General features: G+C 45.3%; 2 protein-coding genes across 9 annotated transcripts in view; both read left to right on the forward strand.

The window, feature by feature from the left end:
• The window catches only part of caprin1b (cell cycle associated protein 1b), a 33,660-nt gene extending 23,970 nt beyond the window's left edge, over window positions 1-9,690 (forward strand). For 6 of the 8 annotated variants that reach the window (XM_014147627.2, XM_045696836.1, XM_014147629.2 and 3 more), the window contains 9 exons: window positions 80-163; window positions 2,665-2,865; window positions 3,194-3,367; window positions 4,088-4,198; window positions 4,412-4,528; window positions 7,547-7,706; window positions 7,942-8,151; window positions 8,468-8,580; window positions 8,960-9,690. In XM_014147627.2, coding sequence (XP_014003102.2) covers window positions 80-163; window positions 2,665-2,865; window positions 3,194-3,367; window positions 4,088-4,198; window positions 4,412-4,528; window positions 7,547-7,706; window positions 7,942-8,151; window positions 8,468-8,580; window positions 8,960-9,049 — 1,260 coding nt within the window. In that variant the 3' untranslated portion in view covers window positions 9,050-9,690. The remainder of the gene's footprint in view (window positions 1-79; window positions 164-2,664; window positions 2,866-3,193; window positions 3,368-4,087; window positions 4,199-4,411; window positions 4,529-7,546; window positions 7,707-7,941; window positions 8,152-8,467; window positions 8,581-8,959) is intronic. The other 2 variants (XM_014147628.2, XM_014147630.2) reach the window with 2 other exon arrangements.
• A 5,115-nt stretch (window positions 9,691-14,805) lies between these two features.
• The window catches only part of nat10 (N-acetyltransferase 10), a 37,969-nt gene continuing 28,847 nt past the window's right edge, over window positions 14,806-23,927 (forward strand). Inside the window, exons 1-3 of the mRNA XM_014147631.2 lie at window positions 14,806-14,987; window positions 15,213-15,334; window positions 15,433-15,524. Of these exons, the coding sequence (XP_014003106.1) occupies window positions 15,221-15,334; window positions 15,433-15,524 (206 nt within the window). The 5' untranslated portion in view covers window positions 14,806-14,987; window positions 15,213-15,220. The remainder of the gene's footprint in view (window positions 14,988-15,212; window positions 15,335-15,432; window positions 15,525-23,927) is intronic.

Raw genomic sequence — 23,927 nt, forward strand, 5'->3', positions numbered from 1 at the left:
ACTGAACACTACCCTGTTAATTCAGTTATTATCATGTCTCGGCTGCTTTGTGACGGTGGGCATCTTGTTTGTTTTTCAGTTCGTAAACAGACAGTTCATTCCAGACACCACGTACAGCACCAGTGACAAGGAGCAAGGAGACAAGTGGACGACAGAAACAGAGGTATGATGCTCAGTGTTTTACACATTACACAAATCATGGTAGGGCTGTCCCAGACAAAACACACAATTGGTCCACAGAGTCATCTGTTCTTTCAACCAATCAAAATGTTTAAATGTGTATATTTTCATAGGCACATCCTATGTGTTTTAATCAACTATTTGCACTAAGCTTGTCTGATGCTTTAAGTGCACTGTTAGATGTAATTAAGACATGCAAATGACTAGAGTCCAACCGCAATTGATTTAATTGGGCCGGGCTCAGACTTGCTGCATGGTGTGTAAATATAGAAATTACAGCGAGTGACTGTGGGACTAGCACCTGTTGTCTCTCTCTCCTCTCTGCTGCAGTGACCACCACAGAACAGTGTTTATCGTGTTGTCTGTGTTGCTGAAGCTGCAGCATAATTAGCCATTTCTGACTGAAAAGTTACCGAAATCCCTAATTTTGTTTAGGAAAAACATTCCCTATTCCCTCAACCCTTGCTCTCTTTACGTGACATGCATCACGTGCACGTGACCAATATGGCCTGACCTATAGCCTATCATACTCACATCAATAAATTGGTTATAACAAACTCTGAACACCGTAACACACAGCAAAATGGATGCAGAGGACGAGACAAATCAACTAAAAACGGGGGAATGTTTACTGGTTGCTCAGGAGGTAAAGGGGAAGTCAGATGTGCGGAATAAATGTGACTAGTCGTGGAAATACTGCTGATCAAGAAAAAGAAGGTAAGGAGCAAGCGCTGCATGCATATTATGTGTGCCCAACAGGTGCTGTTAAATTATATTGTAATCTTTCTGACCGTTTGGAACAATGATAACGACACTAAATAAATTATAAGTGTACCGGAGAGTGTTTATAAAGTTTTGTAAAGACTTTATTACAGAAAATACTAAAGTTGCATTCATTCCTGAATGCAATTTTACAAAATGAAACGGTTTATTTGTTTACGCTTATTATTAAATGGTCGCTTTATTTTAACTTTAAATGCTTGATTGCATTTCAAATCATGAACAACTCGTACGCTGTGTGATGACATGAAAAGTTTTATGATTGACTATTGTATAACTATTGTTCTTAGGCCTACAGCTGGTTATACAAGGCTGCTCTATTCTAAGCCTACTAGTTATAATGACATTACTTATTATTATAATGACGATTATCATAATAACAATAAGGAGATCAAGAAAAATAAGGGTTATTATTATGAATATAGTTTTTCTGACAATTTGAAACATTGTAAACAACACTAGATAAATTATCAATAATACCAGAGGCTGTTCAAACAAAAAAAGTGTGAAGCCTTTTACAGATGAACAAAGATTAAAAACGGACGAAATGGTGAAGTTGTTTATCCGACATGCGTGATGTTTGGTGCTCGTAGAGGCAGTAGACTATTAAACAAACGCTCACAGGCAACAGAAGCAGGATCTGTTTTAATTCTGTAGTTATACAGTACCAGTCAAAAGTTTCGACACACCTACTCACTTAAGGATTTGTCCTTATTTTTCTACATTGTGGAATAATAGTGACGATATCAAAACTATGAAATAACACATGGAAACATATTGTAAACAAATCAAAATATATTTTATATTGGAGAGTCTTCGAAGTAGCCACCCTTTGCCTTGACAGCTTTGCACACTCTTGGCATTCTCTCAACCAGCTTCATGAGGTAGTCACCTGGAATGCATTTCAATTAACAGCTGTGCCTTCTTAAAAGTTAATTTGTGGAATTTCTTTCCTTAATGTGTTTGAGCCAATCAGTTGTGTTGTGACCAGGTAGGGGTGGTATACAGAAGATAGCCCTTATCTGGTAAAAGACCAAGTCCATATTATGGCAAGAACAGCTCAAATAAGCAAAGAGAAATGACAGTCCATTACTTTGACTGATCTTCATGTCTTAATCTGGAAAATGTCAAGAACTTTGAACGTTTCTTAAAGTGCAGTTGGAAAAACCATCAAGCGCTATGATGAAACTGGTTCTCATGAGGACCGACACAGGAAAGGAAGACCCGGAGTTAACTCTGCTGCAGAGAGTAAGTTCCATAGAGTTACCAGCCTCAGATTGTAGCCCAAATAAATGCTTCACAGAGTTCAAGTAACAGATACATCTCAACATCAACTGTTCAGAGACAAAAAATGTTTTGCATTTTAAAGTTTTGGCTGTCAACATTCAGTAAAAAATAAAACGGTGTCATCTAATATAAAACTTGTGAAACGGCCCGTAACTAACGGGTTTTACCGTCCTGTAAGTCCTCCGGCATGCGATCAAAGCAGCAGGAGATGTATATAAAATTACATTTTGTATTCATGTATTGATTTAGTCATACCCGATTCCTTTTTATCAAGATATGTTACGTTTAAGAATTAAGATGTCACCCAAGTTTCAAAAAGTGTAATTTGGACTATATCTTAAATTACCATTTTATGTAATCGTCTAGTGAAGAGATTATGGGACTGGATACAGAAGGGTACTTTCATAGGGTATACAGCCTCTGGCCTTGCCTCTTGTTCTTCCCCCTCAGTTGGTGAGTGTCATCCAGCAACAGCCTGTACAGTCGGCCCTTCCCCCCAATGACTTGGAGACCCACTCCCTGAATGTGGCCACACCCACAGTCACACCCCCGGTGGTCAGGAAGCAGGCAGTCCAGGACCTCTTGTCACAGATGCAGGGGCCTTACAACTTCATGCAGGTGAGGATTCGAACCACCACCCTCTTCAAGACTGTTAGCCCACTGAGCTAAAGTCTAGCCATTAGCTGTGGTTGCTGTGAGGCGGTTTGGACCTGAATACTAGGCATTTGGTCCAAGCTAATGCCTGGGCCTGGACCATGGATCTAGTGGCTTATAGGGGACCATGGCTTTGAACCTTAGTCAGTCACATATTCAGCATAGTGCCATAATAACATTGTTTGCTTCCCTCACAACTTTGTGGAGTTGTCAGAAGATCAAGGAATCAAAGATGTGAGGAATAAAGGGAAGAGTTTTGTTATTCAGCCATATTTTCTGCTTCCTCCCTCAGGACTCTATGCTGGAGTTTGATGGCCAGCTCATTGACCCAGCCATCGTGTCAGCCCAGCCCATGAAGCCTGCAGCTCAGAACATGGACCTTCCTCAGTTGGGCTGTCCCCCAGTCCATCCAAAATCACGCCTCTCACCACACAACACCGTCCCGGTACAGCCTGAGCCCATGCAGGTGATATTATTAAAGGATGATGGCAGGGGCTTCTTTTAATAACATAAAGTTGGCCTTGTTCAAATACTTTAAAAATGCACCCTTTTTAATTTTTCCAATTTCGTGGTATCCATTTGGTAGTAGTTACAGTCTTCTCTCATCGCTGCAACTCCCGTATGGACTCGGGAGAGGCGACGGTCGAGAGCCATGCATCCTCCGAAACGCAACCCAACCAAACCACACTGCTTCTTGACACAATGCACATCCAACCCGGAAGCCAGCCGCACCAATGTGTCGGAGGAAACACCGTACACCTGGCGACCTGGTCAGCGTGCACTGCGCCCGGCCCGACACGACACAGGAGTCGCTAGTGCGCGATGAGACAAGGATATCCCTGCCGGCCAAACCCTCCGTAACCTGGACGACGCTGGGCCAATTGTGCGCCGCCCGATGGGCCTCCCGTTCGCGGCCGGCTGCAACAGAGCCTGGGCTCGAACCCAGAATCTCTGGTGGCACAGCTGCATGCAGTGCCTTAGACCACTGCGCCACCCGGGAGGCCCTAAAATGCACCCTTAAGTAATCACTGATATGACTTGTCTGGATTAGTCAAAGGTATTTTAGATGAGTGATAATTCCAGTGAGGTTGGAAGATGCATTTGATCTGTTTTAAATGGGGCAGTCCTCTGTGGTGAAGAGGTTAGGAATCTTGATGTCTGAATGAGTCCGCTCCTTCATCCCCAGGTTCCCATGGTGTCCCCCACGCCTGAGTCGTACGCCACGCCATGCCCCATGTACCAGTCATCACACAAGCCAGAACCTTGCCCACATGCGGACTCCATCGACACTATCCAGGTAAAAAATTATAAAAGGATAATACATGCCACTTAGCAAACACTTTTATCCATTATACAGTAACTTGCAGTTGACTTGTGATCATGTACACATACAAAAAAAGAAATGATCGACTCACTGTGGTAATTGAACCCACAACTTTTGTGTTACTAGCGCCACACTCTTACCAACCTGAGTACAGGATCAGTGTATCTGATGTACTGTTCTCCCCAGGCATCCATGTCCCTGTCATCAGAGCAGCAGCAGGTCTTCCAGTCTGTCAACGTCTCCAAACCCCCACACATCTCCGGCATCAATGTCAATGCAGCACCATTCCAGTCCATGCAGACAGTAAGGCCTTAGTCAAAACGCAAACAGTCTCTCTTTGGCAGGCAGGCAGGAGTCTTGAGTTGAATGTTCATCATCGTTATTGTATTTCCATATTGTTCAAATGGTCTGTCTGAGTTTTTTTCTTTCACTGTCTTTATTCATCCATTTTTATTAATTTCGATTTCATCTGTCAGGCAGTCGGGCGGGCAGAGTCGGGCGGGTAGAGTCGGGTGGGCAGGCAGACAGGCGCGCGCGTGCAGACGGAGAGGCAGACAGACAGACAGACAGACAGACAGACAGACAGACAGACAGACAGACAGACGGGCGCGCCCGCACAGACAGACAGACGGGCGCGCCCGCACAGACAGACAGACGGGCGCGCCCGCACAGACAGACAGGCGGGCGCGCCCGCACAGACAGACAGACAGGCGGGCGCGCCCGCACAGACAGACAGGCGGGCGCGCCCGCACAGACAGACAGGCGGGCGCGCCCGCACAGACAGACAGACAGGCGGGCGCGCCCGCACAGACAGACAGACAGCGGGCGCGCCCGCACAGACAGACAGGCGGGCGGGCGCGCCCGCACAGACAGACAGGCAGGCGGGCGCGCCCGCACAGACAGACAGGCAGGCGGGCGCGCCCGCACAGACAGACGGGCAGGCGGGCGCGCCCGCACAGACAGACAGGCAGGCGGGCGCGCCCGCACAGACAGACAGACAGGCGGGCGGGCGCGCCCGCACAGACAGACAGGCGGGCGGGCGCGCCCGCACAGACAGACAGGCAGGCAGGCGGGCGCGCCCGCACAGACAGACAGGCAGGCGGCGGGCGCGCCCGCACAGACAGACAGGCAGGCAGGCGGGCGCGCCCGCACAGACAGACAGGCAGGCAGGCGGGCGCGCCCGCACAGACAGACAGGCGGCAGGCGGGCGCGCCCGCACAGACAGACAGGCAGGCGGGCGGGCGCGCCCGCACAGACAGACAGGCAGGCGGCGGGCGCGCCCGCACAGACAGACAGGCAGGCAGGCGGGCGCGCCCGCACAGACAGACAGGCAGGCGGCGGGCGCGCCCGCACAGACAGACAGGCAGGCGGCGGGCGCGCCCGCACAGACAGACAGGCAGGCGGCGGGCGCGCCCGCACAGACAGACAGGCAGGCGGCGGGCGCGCCCGCACAGACAGACAGGCAGGCAGGCGGGCGCGCCCGCACAGACAGACAGGCAGGCGGCGGGCGCGCCCGCACAGACAGACAGGCAGGCGGCGGGCGCGCCCGCACAGACAGACAGGCAGGCAGGCGGGCGCGCCCGCACAGACAGACAGGCAGGCGGCGGGCGCGCCCGCACAGACAGACAGGCAGGCGGCGGGCGCGCCCGCACAGACAGACAGGCAGGCGGCGGGCGCGCCCGCACAGACAGACAGGCGGGCGCCCAGGCGGGCGGGCGCGCCCGCACAGACAGACAGGCAGGCGGGCGGGCGCGCCCGCACAGACAGACAGGCAGGCGGGCGGGCGCGCCCGCACAGACAGACAGGCAGGCAGGCGGGCGCGCCCGCACAGACAGACAGGCAGGCAGGCGGGCGCGCCCGCACAGACAGACAGGCAGGCGGCGGGCGCGCCCGCACAGACAGACAGGCAGGCGGGCGGGCGCGCCCGCACAGACAGACAGGCAGGCGGGCGGGCGCGCCCGCACAGACAGACAGGCAGGCAGGCAGGCGGGCGCGCCCGCACAGACAGACAGACAGAGCAGGCAGGCGGGCGCGCCCGCACAGACAGACAGGCAGGCGGGCGGGCGCGCCCGCACAGACAGAGACACACAGAGAGACACACGCCACACAGGCAGGCGCGCCCGCAGACAGAGACACGCGACAGAGGACACGCAACACACGCCACACAGAGAGACACACGCCACACAGAGAGACGACACGCCACACAGACACGCCACGCCACACAGAGACACGCCACGCCACACAGAGAGAGAGAGAGAGACACGCCACGCCACACAGAGACACGCCACGCCACACAGAGAGAGAGAGAGAGACACGCCACACAGAGACACGCCACGCCACACAGAGAGAGAGAGAGAGACGCGCCACACAGAGAGAGAGAGACACGCCATGCCACACAGAGAGAGAGAGACACGCCACGCCACACAGAGACACGCCACGCCACACAGAGAGAGAGAGAGAGACACGCCACACAGAGAGAGAGAGAGAGACACGCCACGCCACACAGAGACACGCCACGCCACACACAGAGAGAGAGAGAGAGAGAGAGAGAGAGAGACACGCCACACAGAGAGAGAGAGAGAGAGAGACACGCCACCCAGAGAGAGAGAGAGAGCCACGCCACACAGAGAGAGAGAGAGACACGCCACGCCACACAGAGAGAGACACGCCACACATTGAGACAGAGACGCCAAATACTAATTGAGTGTATGTAAACTTCTTACCCACTGGGAATGTGATGAAAGAAATAAAAGCTGAAATAAAACATTCTCTCTACTATTATTCTGACATTTCACATTCTTAAAATAAAGTGGTGATCCTAACTGACCTAAGACAGGGAATTTTTACTAGGATTAATTTACTAGGATTAAATGTTGTGAAAAACTGAGTTTAAATGTTTTTGGCTAAGGTGTATGTAAACTTCCGACTTCAACTGTATATACAGGGGGTACCGGTACAGTGTCAGTGTGCGGGGGTACAGGTTAGTTGAGGTAATTCTTACCAAAATTCTTACCATTGTTTCAACTGCGGATTGGCCCTTTCATGACAATGCTTATAGTGCAGAATCTCTGTTTACTACCACTGCCAGCACTCATATGCAACCTACTCTCAGAACTGGAAGCGTTTAACTGGGATTCTTACAGCACTCCAAACCATTCTGTGATGGTGGCAGGGATAGTATTGGGCTGAAACACAAATCTCAGATTGTAGCTTTAACTCTTGATAAGCCTGTGAGTGACAATTGTTCCTAGCATTGTTAAACCAGGCTGAACACTCCGCACACCATTGTTTTAATCAGGCTACCTTGCTCCCCACCCTCAGGTGTTCAATCTCAATGCCCCTGTCCCGCCGGCCAATGAGGCGGAAGCCTTGACCCAGACCAGCCAATACCAGAACAGCTACAGCCAGCAGGGGTTCAGCAGCCAATCACAGCAGCTCCCTGTGGAGCAGACAGAGATGCAGACAGACCAGCTGCAGTCTGGTGAGCTAGCAGGGCTGGAGCAGATTTTTCCCCTTGTCATACTACAGAGCAAAACCAAGTCGAGCTGTACCACACTGGCCTGGTTATGCATTTACCATAGTGCTACTGGAGCGGTCCTGAAAAGGGCAATGTGAACAGGTTGAACAGCGCTAGATGGTGTGGAAAGGATATTTCACTAACTTTATTATGACTGTCTTAAGGCCATTTTACTCAAACTATGTTTCCCTGTCTGTAGTGGTTGGTGCCTTCCACTCCCAGGACCCATCCCTGCCCAGCCAGGCCCTGCCCCAGGGGCAGCAGCCGGGTCAGCAGGGTCCAGGGTTCATCCCCGCGGCTGGTCGCCAGGCCCAGTCCTTCTACAACAGCAGAGGCATGACCCGCGGAGGCCCCCGTAACGCCCGCGGCATGGTCAACGGATACAGAGGCCCCTCCAACGGATTCAGAGGTACGGTAGCCTGACCTGTCCTTTACTGTCACAAACTAAATTGTGCAGGGCCACACATCAGCCTCAAGATACACTAGAGCTTTCTCTTGTCTGTAGTGTAGTTAGTTAAATAGATGGATTGAGCTGAGTGTTGTGTATGGGAGAAAAAGCCTACATCTTTTGGATTTGATCTCAACTCGTCTGACATTTGATATGACATGCTTGTTGCACATGTTGGTGTCATCATGGTCTTGATGCTGTTTAATAAGCGAAAGAAACAACCTATGCTTTTTTACTGAATGACTGCGTCTAACTGCAGTGTAATAATCCATTCCAGGTGGATATGACGGTTACCGGCCTCCCTTCGCCAACACTCCAAACTCTGGATATCAACAGCCTCAGTTCAACACCACTCGGGACTACTCCAATGGTGGCAACTACCAGCGGGGGGTAAATAACCTTTGACCTTATCACTTACACAGGGTTGGAGGACGGCTTGGGGTGGATGTTGATCTAACATGCTCAGGGCCGGCTTCCCGGACACAGATTTAAGCCATGGAATTAAAAGTACTTTCAATTGGGGGAGTTTCTCCGTTGAGCATTATTTTTCGAATTCAAGAGTAGGCTTAATCTAGGTCTGGGAAGTTGGCCCGCCCTTACCATAGGGGATCTTGGATTGTCTCATATCTGTTAGGCATCTAAAGGAGTTGTTGCATTACATGCCTTATAGGGGGCATCACTGGATCGTCTCCTTTTATTTGTTAGGAATCTATGTAGGAGTATTCTATAAGAACGGTTAGTAGTAAGGCTTTCTTTTTCCCTGCTTCAGGATGGTTATAATCAGAACTACAAGCGTGGAGCAGGCCAGGGATCCAGAGGGATGTCTCGAGGAGGCAATGCCCAGGCCATGAGGTCCTGATCGGGCCTGTGTTTGACTGTCCCAATTCACCCCTTCCCCTTGGCCCTAACATTTCAATGTTTGCAGAAACGTCTGGTACGTATAACGGTGTAGTGGTGGACTTATTTACTTGGTTATATTTTTCCTAGGTGGGGCAAATTGAAGGGTCAGGGCCAAGGTGGGGGTGGGGTAAGGAACGACTGGAACAGATTTTGACTGACAACTTTCCACACCACACTAAACATTCAAGATATCCAGAATGCATTTTGCCCCATCACTTTTATTTGTCCTTTTTGTTTATCATCAGTGGTATTTTTCCTGGCTTTTGCTTTGATATTGAAAAAAGATGAATGTTTTAAAATGACTGAATACACAAGCCGATCTGTAAATCCTTAGTGTTACAACGGTTTTAAGCAAGCCTGTAAACTTGAAAGATTTCATTGATTTATTTTTTTTATAAAATAAAACATGCCACTGCTGGTCCGAGCCCCCGGGAGTGTTTCTTTCTCTTGCCCAGTCCCCCCCTTTTTTTTGTTTTGTTCACATATCATCTTTGTTCTAAAAAGCATTTTTGTTATGTTTATAAAAGAAGCTCCCAATTCCTCAGTTTGTAAATTGATGTTGCTTCAAGAGTTTCAATAAAGATGTTGCATTACCCATGATTTGTTGTGATTGTGTCCAGTGTCCTTTATTGTTGGGTGGTGAAAGTGTTGCCAGTGTTAGACAAGATGGTTTTGACTTATGATGGAAAGTGCAGTGTATTGCATTCTCTGTAGAAAACGACACAATCTGAGAGCAGGGTAGGGAACATGGATGAATCAAGACTACATTTCCTATCTACGCTTCTTATTAGCTCAGAGACTAAATTAAACCGCTTTACTATGGTGGGTTACTTGTTGAGAAAGACCTTGAAGTGGTGATTTTATTAAGTGTAGTCAAAGATTATAGATATACTGACATTGTCAGGGCAGAAAGACATGTACCAAAGGAGTCTTCATACACAAAGTGGCGCTACTGTCTAGCTCCCGCCTATTCTTTCTTTGGATTGTTGGATACATCTCATTATTGCAATCCTCTTTATGAATATTCATTACATTACATTTAAGTCATTTAGCAGACGCTCTTATCCAGAGCGACTTACAAATTGGTGCATTCACCTTATGATATCCAGTGGAACAACCACTTTACAATAGTGCATCTAAATCTTTTAAGGGGGGGGGGGGGTTAGAAGGATTACTTTATCCTATCCTAGGTATTCCTTAAAGAGGTGGTGTTTCAGGTGTCTCCGGAAGGTGGTGATTGACTCCGCTGTCCTGGCGTCGTGAGGGAGCTTGTTCCACCATTGGGGTGCCAGAGCAGCGAACAGTTTTGACTGGGCTGAGCGGGAACTGTGCTTCCTCAGAGGTAGGGGGGCCAGCAGGCCAGAGGTGGATGAACGCAGTGCCCTTGTTTGGGTGTAGGGCCTGATCAGAGCCTGAAGGTATGGAGGTGCCGTTCCCTTCACAGCTCCGTAGGCAATCACCATGGTCTTGTAGCGGATGCGAGCTTCAACTGGAAGCCAGTGGAGAGAGCGGAGGAGCGGGGTGACGTGAGAGAACTTGGGAAGGTTGAACACCAGACGGGCTGCGGCGTTCTGGATGAGTTGTAGGGGTTTAATGGCACAGGCAGGGAGCCCAGCCAACAGCGAGTTGCAGTAATCCAGACGGGAGATGACAAGTGCCTGGATTAGGACCTGCGCCGCTTCCTGTATGAGGCAGGGTCGTACTCTGCGAATGTTGTAGAGCATGAACCTACAGGATCGGGTCACCGCCTTGATGTTAGTGGAGAACGACAGGGTGTTGTCCAGGATCACGCCAAGGTTCTTAGCACTCTGGGAGGAGGACACAAGGGAGTTGTCAACCGTGATGGCGAGATCATGGAACGGGCAGTTCTTCCCCGGGAGGAAGAGCAGCTCCGTCTTGCCGAGGTTCAGCTTGAGGTGGTGATCCGTCATCCACACTGATATGTCTGACAGACATGCAGAGATGCGATTCACCGCCTGGTTATTAGAAGGGGGAAAGGAGAAGATTAATTGTGTGTCGTCTGCATAGCAATGATAGGAGAGACCATGTGAGGATATGACAGAGCCAAGTGACTTGGTGTATAGCGAGAATAGGAGAGGGCCTAGAACAGAGCCCTGGGGGACACCAGTGGTGAGAGCGCATGGTGCGGAGACAGATTCTCGCCACGCCACCTGGTAGGAGCGACCTGTCAGGTAGGACGCAATCCAAGCGTGGGCCGCGCCGGAGATGCCCAACCCGGAGAGGGTGGAGAGGAGGATCTGATGGTTCACAGTATCAAAGGCAGCAGATAGGTCTAGAAGGATGAGAGCAGAGGAGAGAGAGTTAGCTTTATATATTTTAATATTTAATTTACTTTAATATTCGATGAGGGTTGTTGACGTCAACCGCCTGTATTCAAAGGAGACAGATGCTATGCTACTAGCCTCATGCCATGAATATGCATAGACATTTTTTTCTCTCAAAGTTGTCGGGATGTCACATAACACAATTTATTTGATCAAATAAACATCACGTAGCAAATAAGCCATTCATTTGTTTGTTGACCAAATTTGAGACGGTCACTGACCTCCATACAAAAACTCATTGCTTTGGTGGGAGAAACAACAAAACGCCACCTGCTGGAGGGAGACAGATTTTCTGCCGAATTGAGCCTCTTTATTTTTCTCTCTGGTGTAGTGTAGAGATGAGGCGGTCTGGTTATAACCAATATTTTAAACTGGGTGGTTTTAGCCCTGAATGCTGATTGGCTGACAGCGGTGGTATATCAGACCGTATCCCATGGGTACAACAATACATTTATTTTCACTGCTCTAATTGCGTTGGCAACCAGTTTATAATAGCAATAAGGCACCTTGGGGGTTTGTGATATCTGGCCAATATATCACGGCTAAGGGCTGCGTCCAGGCACTCGGCGTTGTGTCGTGTTTAAGAACAGCCTTTAGCTGTGGTATATTGGCCATATACCGCCTCGGGCCTTATTGCTAAAATAACCCCTCTTTTTAGTATTGTCAGAGGGGAGGAGAGGCTCAACTCGGCAGAAAACCTGTCTCCCTCCAGCAGGTGGTCTTTTTTTTCCTCGTTTCGCCCACCAAGCCATGAGTTTTTGCATGGAGGTCAATGAGTGTTGAATTTGGTCAACAAAAAATGTATGGCTTATATGCTACGTCAGTTTTATTTGATCGAATAGAAGTTTTGTAACGCTTAAGTTGTTACGAGTGTACTTAGAAGCAAGACACGTGACATCCCGGCAACTTTGAGGAAACAATATATATCGGAGTTATAAAAGTTGGGTGCATTTTGGCCCATTCCTCCTGACAGAGCTGGTGTAACTGAGTCAGGTTTGTAGGCCTTCTTGCTCGAACACGCTTTTTCAGTTCTACCCACAAATTTTCTATAGGATTGAGGTTAGGTCTTTGTGATGGCCACTCCAATACCTTGAGATGGCTGTGCATATTCATGCCATGAAGCTAGTAGCATAGCATCTCTCCATTGAAAACCGTTGGTTGACGTCAACAACCCTCATTGCAAATTCAAAGTAGATTGCAAAAATGTCCAGAATTCTATTCCCAAAATTAGATATCCATAGTGAATAAAAAAAAGAACATCTTCCTGAATCATTAATGAGTGAATACGATTGAACTAGAATTTTAATTTCAAGAAATATGACAGAAATTAGAAATATATATATACACACTGCTCAAAAAAATAAAGGGAACACTAAAATAACACATCCTAGATCTGAATGAATGAAATAATCTTATTAAATACTTTTTTCTTTACATAGTTGAATGTGCTGACAACAAAATCACACAAAAATAATCAATGGAAATCCAATTTATCAACCCATGGAGGTCTGGATTTGGAGTCACACTCAAAATTAAAGTGGAAAACCACACTACAAGCTGATTCAACTTTGATGTAATGTCCTTAAAACAAGTCAAAATGAGGCTCAGTAGTGTGTGTGGCCTCCACGTGCCTGTATGACCTCCCTACAACGGCTGGGCATGCTCCTGATGAGGTGGCGGATGGTCTCCTGAGCGATCTCCTCCCAGACCTGGACTAAAGCATCCGCCAACTCCTGGACAGTCTGTGGTGCAACGTGGCGTTGTTGGATGGAGCGAGACATGATGTCCCAGATGTGCTCAATTGGATTAAGGTCTGGGGAACGGGCGGGCCAGTCCATAGCATCAATGCCTTCCTCTTGCAGGAACTGCTGACACACTCCAGCCACATGAGGTCTAGCATTGTCTTGCATTAGGAGGAACCCAGGGCCAACCGCACCAGCATATGGTCTCACAAGGGGTCTGAGGATCTCATCTCGGTACCTAATGGCAGTCAGGCTACCTCTGGCGAGCACATGGAGGGCTGTGCGGCCCCCCCAAAGAAATGCCACCCCACACCATGACTGACCCACCACCAAACCGGTCATGCTGGAGGATGTTGCAGGCAGCAGAACGTTCTCCACGGCGTCTCCAGACTCTGTCACGTCTGTCACGTGCTCAGTGTGAACCTGCTTTCATCTGTGAAGAGCACAGAGCGCCAGTGGCGAATTTGCCAATCTTGGTGTTCTCTGGCAAATGCCAAACGTCCTGCACGGTGTTGGGCTGTAAGCACAACCCCCACTTGTGGACGTCGGGCCCTCATACCACCCGCATGGAGTCTGTTTCTGACTGTTTGAGCAGACACATGCACATTTGTGGCCTGCTGGAGGTCATTTTGCAGGGCTCTGGCAGTGCTCCTCCTGCTCCTCCTTGCGCAAAGGCGGAGGTAGCGGTCCTGCTGCTGGGTTGTTGCCCTCCTACGGCCTCCTCCACGTCTCCTGATGCACTGGCCTGTCTCCTGGTAGCGCTTCCATGCTCTGGACACTACGCTGACAGACACAGCAAACCTTCTTGCCACAGCTCGCATTGATGTGCCATCCTGGATGAGCTGCACTACCTGAGCCACTTGTGTGGGTTGTAGACTCCGTCTCATGCTACCACTAGAGTGAAAGCACCGCCAGCATTCAAAAGTGACCAAAACATCAGCCAGGAAGCATAGGAACTGAGAAGTGGTCTGTGGTCCCCACCTTCAGAACCACTTCTTTATTGGGGGTGTCTTGCTAATTGCCTAAAATTTCCACCTGTTGTCTATTCCATTTGCACAACAGCATGTGAAATGTATTGTCAATCAGTATTGCTTCCTAAGTGGACAGTTTGATTTCACAGAAGTGTGATTGACTTGGAGTTACATTGTGTTGTTTAAGTGTTCCCTTTATTTTTTTGAGCAGTGTATATTTTTTTATGTTATATTTTGTTGTACGTATTTTGTAATTTCTTGTTTATAAATTGTTGTATTTTTTATTTATTTAACGAGGCAAGTCATTTAAGAACAAATTCTTATTTACAATGACGGCCTACTGTTAGACATGTTTGATGTAGGGATGTAAGTTGATAATTGTATATAATTAAACAATTGATTGCAATAATGAAATGCATCCACCAAGCGGGAAAGGCGGTAGCGAGACAGCCCGTCGGTCCGCTAGAGGATAGAGGTGTATTTGTCAGTATATCCATAATCTTTGGTATTGTACTATCATGAACATATTTAGAAATATCAGTCATATTTATATATTCACGCGTTTCTTCACCTCATTGCTTGCGAGTAAGTTTTGTTTATTTCAGGTTTGTTAACATTTTACCTTCAGGCATTTGGTTAGACTGCTCGTGAACTTTTGTCGCATAGTTCTGACGTCATAGCAGGGTCCTTCAGAACCGCCGACCCCACGTGAGTTTATCGGATTGATGGCAGCATGTAAACTAAACTAAACTAACTGCTTCCAGAGTTTTGTCGTATTTTCATCTACATTCATTCGTTTTATTAGGATTAAACACTGGTGGGTTTATCAACTACGTCAGGTAAGAACGATATCTTAAACCAGAGAGTTGTATACCTGCTAGCTAGAAAAATAAATCATAACATAAATAATCTGTAGGATTTAAGGGATGTGAACAGCTAATTGATGAACTACTGTTGTGCCGCTGCCATGTTGTACCCATATGCCCATTGACAAAACTGTCTAGCTTTACATCATAAATAGTCCCCACCCTTACTGGAGCAGCCTTACTCCTTTTCGCCCTCAGGGACCACCATGGCAACATTTCGGAAGAAGATAGACAACAGGATCCGTGTCCAGATAGATAATGGCGTTTCCGAGCAACACCGCACCATGTTCGTGGTGGTCGGGGACCATGGCAGAGACCAGGTAAAAATGTCTACTTTAACATGTACATGATTAAGACATTGATATCAGCCCAGAAGTGTTTCTCATCTGTAATCCATGTTCAATTTAACTTCATCCAGGTAGTCATCCTGCACCACATGCTGTCCAAAGCCGCAGTCAGAGCCAGACCATCTGTCCTCTGGTGCTATAAGAAAGAGCTGGGCTTCAGCAGGTAAATAATACCCTACACGATGCCTTGAGTTATGTTTACTTGTCTTTTTAAGGATTATTAGCCTGGTCCCCGATCGTATCATGCTCTATTTAGGCTATAAAACAGAAGGCAGTGCTGTGTCATTAATTAGTGTTGTTACTTTGATACTCGAGCTTCGAGGCATGCAGCTAACTTCGACGCAGTGTATCACATCAGAAGTACGTCGATGCTTCGTTTGATCACATGCATTTTCAACCCGTGTGTCTATGGAACGCTGTTTGGGTCTTTGCATGTCAAAAAAAGATACACGTCAAATAACACTATTTGACGCGTTAACACGGTTCTATTATATAATGTTGTGTGTTCTGAATTTGCACGTGCAGGCCAGGCGCCATCAGTAACACTGTCAAAGCTGGACGAACAATATCTGCAAACACCGGCCACGAACTGTGTGTTTACAATCCCACCTTGGTAATAAGTAATTTGTTCGACCACAACTTCTGGGGTAGCTAGCTTTGTCTTGGCACCTAGCCAGCACCAATACAACCAGCCTGAAAACAATGACCAGTAGAAACTGCAGTCATTTTCATTATTCTTAGCAGTGATTTAGGAATCATTGTAAGTATTAGCTGTTCACCTCTTGAAATTGAACTTCAGTTCATGAAAATAAATAGCTAGCCTGCTACTTAACCCTGTTGCCCAATAGCCTCATCTGGCTAGTGATGCTCGACCGGACCAGGTTTGGGGCGGCAGGTAGGATAGTGGTTGGAGCGTTGGGCCAGTAACAGAAAAAGGTTGCTGCATCGAATCTCCGAGCTGACAAGGTAAAAATCTTTATTTCTGCTCCTGAACAAGGCAGTTAACCCACTGTTCCCGGTAGGCCATCATTGTAAATAAGAATTTGTTAAATAAGTTAGTTAAATAAACGATAAATAAAAATGTGTTGTAATACATATAAGGATTAGGCACAACAGTGGAATTTGTATCATTTTCGAAGTGATCCAGAAGGTAACAATTGGTGGAATCATGCCATATTTAGACTAGATAATGTTAAACAAGGTTGGAATGTGAAGCAATGAAATGGGGTATCAGCTCTTATCGTGGGACTGTGACTCTGTGAAATCACTTCCCCAGTCAGCTTATTGTGTGTATTGACATTCATATTGTACTGTACAGCTTTAGCTAAGGATTGGGTATCAGTCTACTCAATAACCAAGACATTTTTCCCCAATGTCCTCCTCAGAGTTATCAGACTCCAAAACATCCACGCAGTATTGTTTTCCTCGGGAATAGTGTTCAATACACATAGGTTGACAATAAATGTGGCTCAATTCAGTTGTTTCAGAGTCCCGTAATAAGAGCGACAATGTTATTGTTTTCTGGGTGTCACTGAGAAGACTGATACCCCATGTCATTGATCCACAATCCATAGGTAAGGCTGTACAGTGAAATAAAAATAAGTATGCCCCAATGCAATTCTAAAGTATAATACATCCAGTGTGATTTCAACAGATTTTTGTCTTTTGATTTATATAACAACATTCCAACCTCGTTTAGCACGATCTATTCAATTATGGCATAATTCTACTATTTGTATTCATTTGCATTGCTGGTCAATGACATAATTTTATTTTGAAGGCTAACCACAAAGTCCACAAAGTGCTTAATCCCTATTTTGGCTAGCTTCACAACACATGAATTTAAAATGATTTGAAATTATTGATATGAATCGGCTCATGAACATATGAACTTTGCAATTATCAAGGGATAGGTTAAATGAAGGCTAAGTCTGGCATAAGCTTATTACCACATTTTACAATAACTCTGTTCCGTGGTCTTAGGTAGTCTCCGTATAGGCCCTCAATCGTGACACTGCTGCCCAGTCGAAGCGCTTGTGATCACCATGCGCCTTCGGAAAAGCACCCCCCCCCCATGCCTCCAGAAGATGCTCTTCTGGAGGCATGCAGCCACAGGCCAACATTAGGGTATAATGACTATTTGCCTACTAGCCAAATAAAGTGCAGAACATGCAACTCATCATTCCAACATATTCTTACATTTAATTAATCCTTCATTCAGTTCAGTCAGTATGTCATCCATTCAGTCATTTGTCTGCGTTGCAGTAGGAACTAAATCAAAGACAATAGGACAGTCTAATCCAAAAAAAATAATGTGCGACTCAAAATTATCGAGCTTCTCCAATGTTCTTTAGCCTATGACTTTAAAAATGAAATGTATAATTTAGGCCTATCCAAATAAAAAAACAGCTTGTAGGCTATCATTTAGGGTACTGGTGTCTTACGGAATAATTTTGTAAGTCTATTTATTTGTGTTTGAAACTTTTTATTATAGGCCTCCTCCTCGCTCATAGGCCTCAAAATACATTTGAATGAAAATAGTTGGCTGATAGGGAAAACAGATCTGGCAATAAGAATAGGATATAGATAGTCTTGACCGTTTGGTACCCCTTGGCTATTTGGCTCAGGACCGGTTATAGCCAAGACTTTATCAATATTTAGTTTTGTCTCATTTATGGATATGGCCTCTGCGTGATGGGGTTGTGCAACGCAAATAGCTAAAACAAGCCTACATACAGAGTGGAATTGGCAAATACAAAAGTCAAAATGCCTAATATAAGGCCTACAGTCCGTGCTCCCAAATAGTGGGAAAGTGTGATTAATTAAGTTACATGATCACCACAGTAGCCCCGTGTGGCTATACAAATAAATTATGCAATTATATGGCCATTAAATAACTCAACAGCATGGCATATTTAGATGGTAAATATGATTTAGGCTTACTCTGCTATCTATTTTGCAGCTCAGGCGGTTATTCTAGACAAGGCTCTTCTGTGTCTTATAATAGCATTCTCACACAAGTCATTTGCCTTGGGCCCTATCTTGGCAGCTATTTGGCTTCATAGTGGTGACCAGTGCTCTGGTGTTGTGCCTGCTGACTTGAAGCGCTCCTAATTGGTATCGTGGTTGTGTAGCCGGCAGGAGCTACGCATCATCAATTGTTTCCCTCAGATAATTTTTTTTTAGAGTAGGATAGCAGCCTACACAAGAAATAACTAATATTGATGACCATCTAGATGTCACCATTACTTACTTAGATACATACAGTCAACTACTCAATGAGGAGGGCGTAAACGGCAACAACACTGGGACACAGTGCCCTTCACTCCCGCTTGACAAGCACTACTGTCCGGCAATGATGTGGGAAGCCAATATCAGTGACCGTCTCAGTAAGCACACTCATGCAACAGTACACCCATCCTCATCAATACTTTAATCAAATATACACAATCGGCAGTTTTTTATAACTGAAAATTCGAGAAGTATTTGTTGTGAAATACGACTCAGACTTATCCTCTGGCTTAAAAACAACAAGTCCAAACTCTTGCGTTACATTTAGCTCAATTCAACACAGCTCAATCAACCCTCTAACCACAGAGCTACCCCCTTCTCCCGTGTGTTGCAAAATGCGTCATCCCACTGATTTCGCTGTGGTTCCGGAGCTTTTCTTCGATTTAAGCTGCTTTCAAACACCGACCTCTACTGGTAGCTTAGCAGGTAGAGTTGGTAACTATGGAACGTTCAGGGGTATGAGGTCGAATCCTGTTAAAGGCACACTATTTTCAATACAGTTGTGTGAAACCACACCTTCTGCACTGCTGTTCAAATAATTAGTTTGATTTAATATAGTATAAGCTTCTGTCTTAAGCATTCAAAATTACGCCGTAGATTCAGTTTTTTGAAAGATAGGTACTGATAATCACATGTTGCTATTTATTGCTGACCAGTAGATGTCATTAATGTGCATTGTAAACTAGTGGCGCACCGATATTTTCCTTGCAAAAAAAACCGATGCCGATATTTAATTTTTGCGGCCTTTTAAGCATTCTAGTACAGTTAAATAGTTACACACACAGACACACATGGACGCAGCGGTCTAAGGCACTGTATCTCAGTGCAAGAGGCGTAAAAACAGTCCCTGGTTCGAATCCAGGCTGTATCACATCCGGCTGTGATTGGGAGTCCCATAGGGTGGTGCACAATTGGCCCAGCGTCATCTGGGCCATCATTGTAAATAAGAATTTGTTCTTAACTGACGTGCTTAGTTAAATAAAGGTTACACACACACACACACACACACCACACTGACCAAAAAGTTATTTTGTTGGCATTTACGTATGTCCCCATTACCAGTAAAACATAATCAAAACCTATTTCTTTCACTTACTTGCTGTGCTGTTTCATTGTTCATTTGTTCAGCCGTTTCATTCTCAACCAGGATTGACAACAATATTTGACGTCAAATAAGCTTGTTGACCAATCAGGGCCTGAATATGACTGCACGTCACATAATTTAACGTGTTCATTATTTTTTAGCGTAGTTATTACACTATCACTCGTATTTCATATGTCGCAACGATTCATCGATACGTATGCTATGATGCTGTAAAGTTGTCACGCGCACCTACAGTGCTGGTCATTAAAAAAAAAGCTGGCTGGCTCATGGATGCAAACAATGTTCTTCCCCAAAAACATAGCAAAACGACAATCTGTTTCAGTAGCTATAGTTAGCTAGCTAGCTAACTATATAGCTAGGTGTCATCTAAAATAACCCAAATTTATAAGACGATTCTTATTTGATTAATGGTGGTCGGACCCATCTGTGAAGCTCTCCACAATAAGGATTAGCCACAATAGTGGAATTTGCGGTTAGCCTTAAAAATAAAATGATGGTATAATTCTATTTGTATTAACCTCTCTGGGCTAGGTGGGACGAAATCGTCCCACCTACACAACAGCCAGTGTAATCCCGTGGCGCGATATTCAAATACCTTAGAAATGCTATTACTTCAATTTCTCAAACATATGACTATTTTACACCATTTTAAAGACAAGACTCTCGTTAATCTAACCACACTGTCCGATTTCAAAAAGGCTTTACAACGAAAGCAAAACATTAGATTATGTCAGCAGAGTACCCAGCCAGAAATAATCAGACACCCATTTTTCAAGCTAGCATATAATGTCACATAAACCCAAACCACAGCTAAATGCAGCACTAACCTTTGATGATCTTCATCAGATGACAATCCTAGGACATTATGTTATACAATACATGCATGTTTTGTTCAATCAAGTTCATATTTATATCAAAAACCAGCTTTTTACATTAGCATGTGACGTTCAGAACTAGCATACCCACCGCAAACTTCCGGTGAATTTACTAAATTACTCACGATAAACGTTCACAAAAAACAATTATAGATACAGAACTCCTTTATGCACTCGATATGTCCGATTTTAAAATAGCTTTTCGGTGAAAGCACATTTTGCAATATTCTGAGTAGATAGCTCAGCCATCACGGCTAGCTATTTAGACACCCACCAAGTTTAGCCCTCACCAAAGTCAGATTTACTATAAGAAAAATGTTATTACCTTTGCTGTTCTTCGTCAGAATGCACTCCCAGGACTTCTACTTCAATAACAAATGTTGGTTTGGTTCAAAATAATCCATAGTTATGTTCAAATATCCTCTGTTTTGTTCGTGCGTTCAAGACACTATCCGAAGGGTAAATAAGGGTGATGCGCCCGACGCGTTTCGTGACAAAAAAATTCTAAATATTCCATTACTGTACTTCGAAGCATGTCAACTGCTGTTTAAAATCAATTTTTATGCCATTTTTTCTCGTAAAAAAAAAGCGATAATATTCCGACCGGGAGTCGTTGTTTTAGTTCAAAGACAGAGAAAATAAAAACATGGGGTTGCCTCGTGCACGCGCCTCAGTCTCATTGTCCTCTGATAGACCACTTACCAAAGGCGCTAATGTTTTTCAGCCAGGGGCTGCAAAGACATCATTCAGCTTTTTCCCGGGTTCTGAGAGCCTATGGGAGCCGTAGGAAGTGTCACGTTACAGCAAAGATCCTAAGTTTTCAATAAAGAGAGTCAAGAAGCCCAAGGAATGGTCAGAGAGGGCACTTCCTGTACAGAATCTTCTCAGGTTTTTGCCTGCCATATGAGTTCTGTTATACTCACAGACACCATTCAAACAGTTTTAGAAACTTTAGGGTGTTTTCTATCCAAAGCCAATAATTATATGCATATTCTAGTTTCTGGGCAGTAGTAATAACCAGATTAAATCGGTACGTTTTTTTATCCGGCCGTGTAAATACTGCCCCCTAGCCCTAACAGGTTAATTTGCATCACTGTTAGTGACATACTTTTATTTGGAAGGAAACCGCAAATTCCATTATTGTGGCTAGAGGTCGACCAATTAATCTGAATGGCTGATTTAATTTGGGCCGATTTCAAGTTTTTATAACAATTGGTAATCGGTATTTTTGGATGTCGATTTGTATTATTTTTTAAACACTTTTTTTTATTTTACACCTTTATTTAACTAGGCAAGTCAGATTAAAAACACATTCTTATTTTCAATGATGGCCTGGGAACGGGGGTTAACTGCCTTGTTCAGGGGCAGAACAGCTTTTTACCTTGTCACCTCGGGGATTCGTTTTTGCAACCTTCCGGTTACTAGTCCGACGCTCTAACCACCTGCCTTACATTGCACTCCACGAGGAGCCTGCATGGCAGGCTGACTACCTGTTATGCGAGGGCAGCAAGAAGCCTAGGTAAGTTGCTAGCTAGCATTAAACTTATCTTATTAAAAAACTATCAATCTTAACATAATCACTAGTTAAACTAGTAATATCATCAACCATGTGTAGTTATCTAACGTGTCCTGCGTTGCATATAATCGATGCGGTGACTGTTAATTTCTCATCGAATCACAGCTTACTTCGACAAACGGGGGATGATTTAACAAGCGCATTTGTGAAAAAAGCACTGTCGTTGCACCAATGTAAACATCAATGCCTTTCTTTAAAATCAATACACAAGTATATATTTTTAAACCTGCATATTTAGTTAATATTGCCTGCTAACATGAATTTCTTATAACTAGGGATGTGACGTTGTGTTACTTCTCTTGCATTCCGTGCAAGCAGTCAGGGTATATACAGCAGTTTGGGCTGCCTGTCTCATTGCGAACTGTGTGAAGTCCATTTATTCCTAACAAAGGCTGTAATTAATTTGCCAGAATTGTACATAATTATGAGAACATTGAAGGTTGTTCAATGTAACAGGAATATTTAGACTTAGGGACGCCACCCGTTAGATAAAATACGGAACGGTTCCGTATTTCACTGAAATAATAAACGTTTCGTTTTCGAAATGATAGTTTCCGGATTCGACCATATTAATGACCAAAGGCTCGTATTTCTCTGTTATGTTATAATTAAGTCTATGATTTGATATTTGATAGAGCAGTCTGACTGAGCGATGGTAGGCAGCAGCAGGCTCGTAAGCTTTCCTTCAAACAGCACCTTCGTGCGTTTGCCAGCAGCTCTTCGCAATTCTTCAAGCATTGCGCTGTTTGTGACTTCAACCCCCGAGATTAGGCTGGTGTAACCGATGTGAAATGGCTAGCTAGTTAGCGGGGTGCGCGCTAATAGCGTTTCAAACGTCACTCGCTCTGAGACTTGGGAGTGGTTGTTCCCCTTGCTCTACATGGGTAACGCTGCTTCGAGGGTGGCTGTTGTCGATGTGTTCCTGGTTCGAGCCCAGGTAGGAGCGAGGAGAGGGACGGAAGCTATACTGTTACACTGGCAATACTAAAGTGCCTATAAGAACATCCAATAGTGAAAGGTATATGAAATACAAATCATATAGAGAGAAATAGTCCTATAAATCCTATAATAACTACAACCTAAAACTTCTTACCTGGGAATATTGAAGTCTCATGTTAAAAGGAACCACCAGCTTTCATATGTTCTCATGTTCTGAGCAAGGAAGTTAAATGTTAGCTTTTTTACATGGCACATATTGCACTTTTACTTTCTTCTCCAACACTTTGTTTTTGCATTATTTAAACCAAATTGAACACGTTTCATTATTTATTTGAGGCCAAATTGATGTATTGATTAAGTTAAAATAAGTGTTCATTCAGTATTGTTGTAATTGTCATTATTACAACAACAACAAAAATCGGCAGATTTAATCGGCAGCGGCTTTTATTTGGTCCTCCAATAATCGGTATCCGCGTTGAAAAATCATAATCGGTCAGCCTCTAATGCAACATGAGCTCATGAAGTGTTTGATTAGATTTTCCATCACATTTGCATTGACGTCAAAGTGATTAGAGGGACAATAGAGTGCTGAGTACCAGGCAGTTAGCAAGTTTTGTAGGCTCCTAATGACCATCAGTAGCATCAGAGCTTGGAGAAACCTAATTACCTTGACTTAATGGTCATGTGAAATTTGACTGCCTTCATGACTTGTGACCGGCGGTGTGGCGGTAATACTGTCACCGTAACAGCCCTAGCTGTAACGTAACAAAATGTGGAAGA

Source organism: Salmo salar, chromosome ssa16 (assembly GCF_905237065.1).
Source record: "Salmo salar chromosome ssa16, Ssal_v3.1, whole genome shotgun sequence".
Classification (NCBI taxonomy): domain Eukaryota; kingdom Metazoa; phylum Chordata; class Actinopteri; order Salmoniformes; family Salmonidae; genus Salmo; species Salmo salar.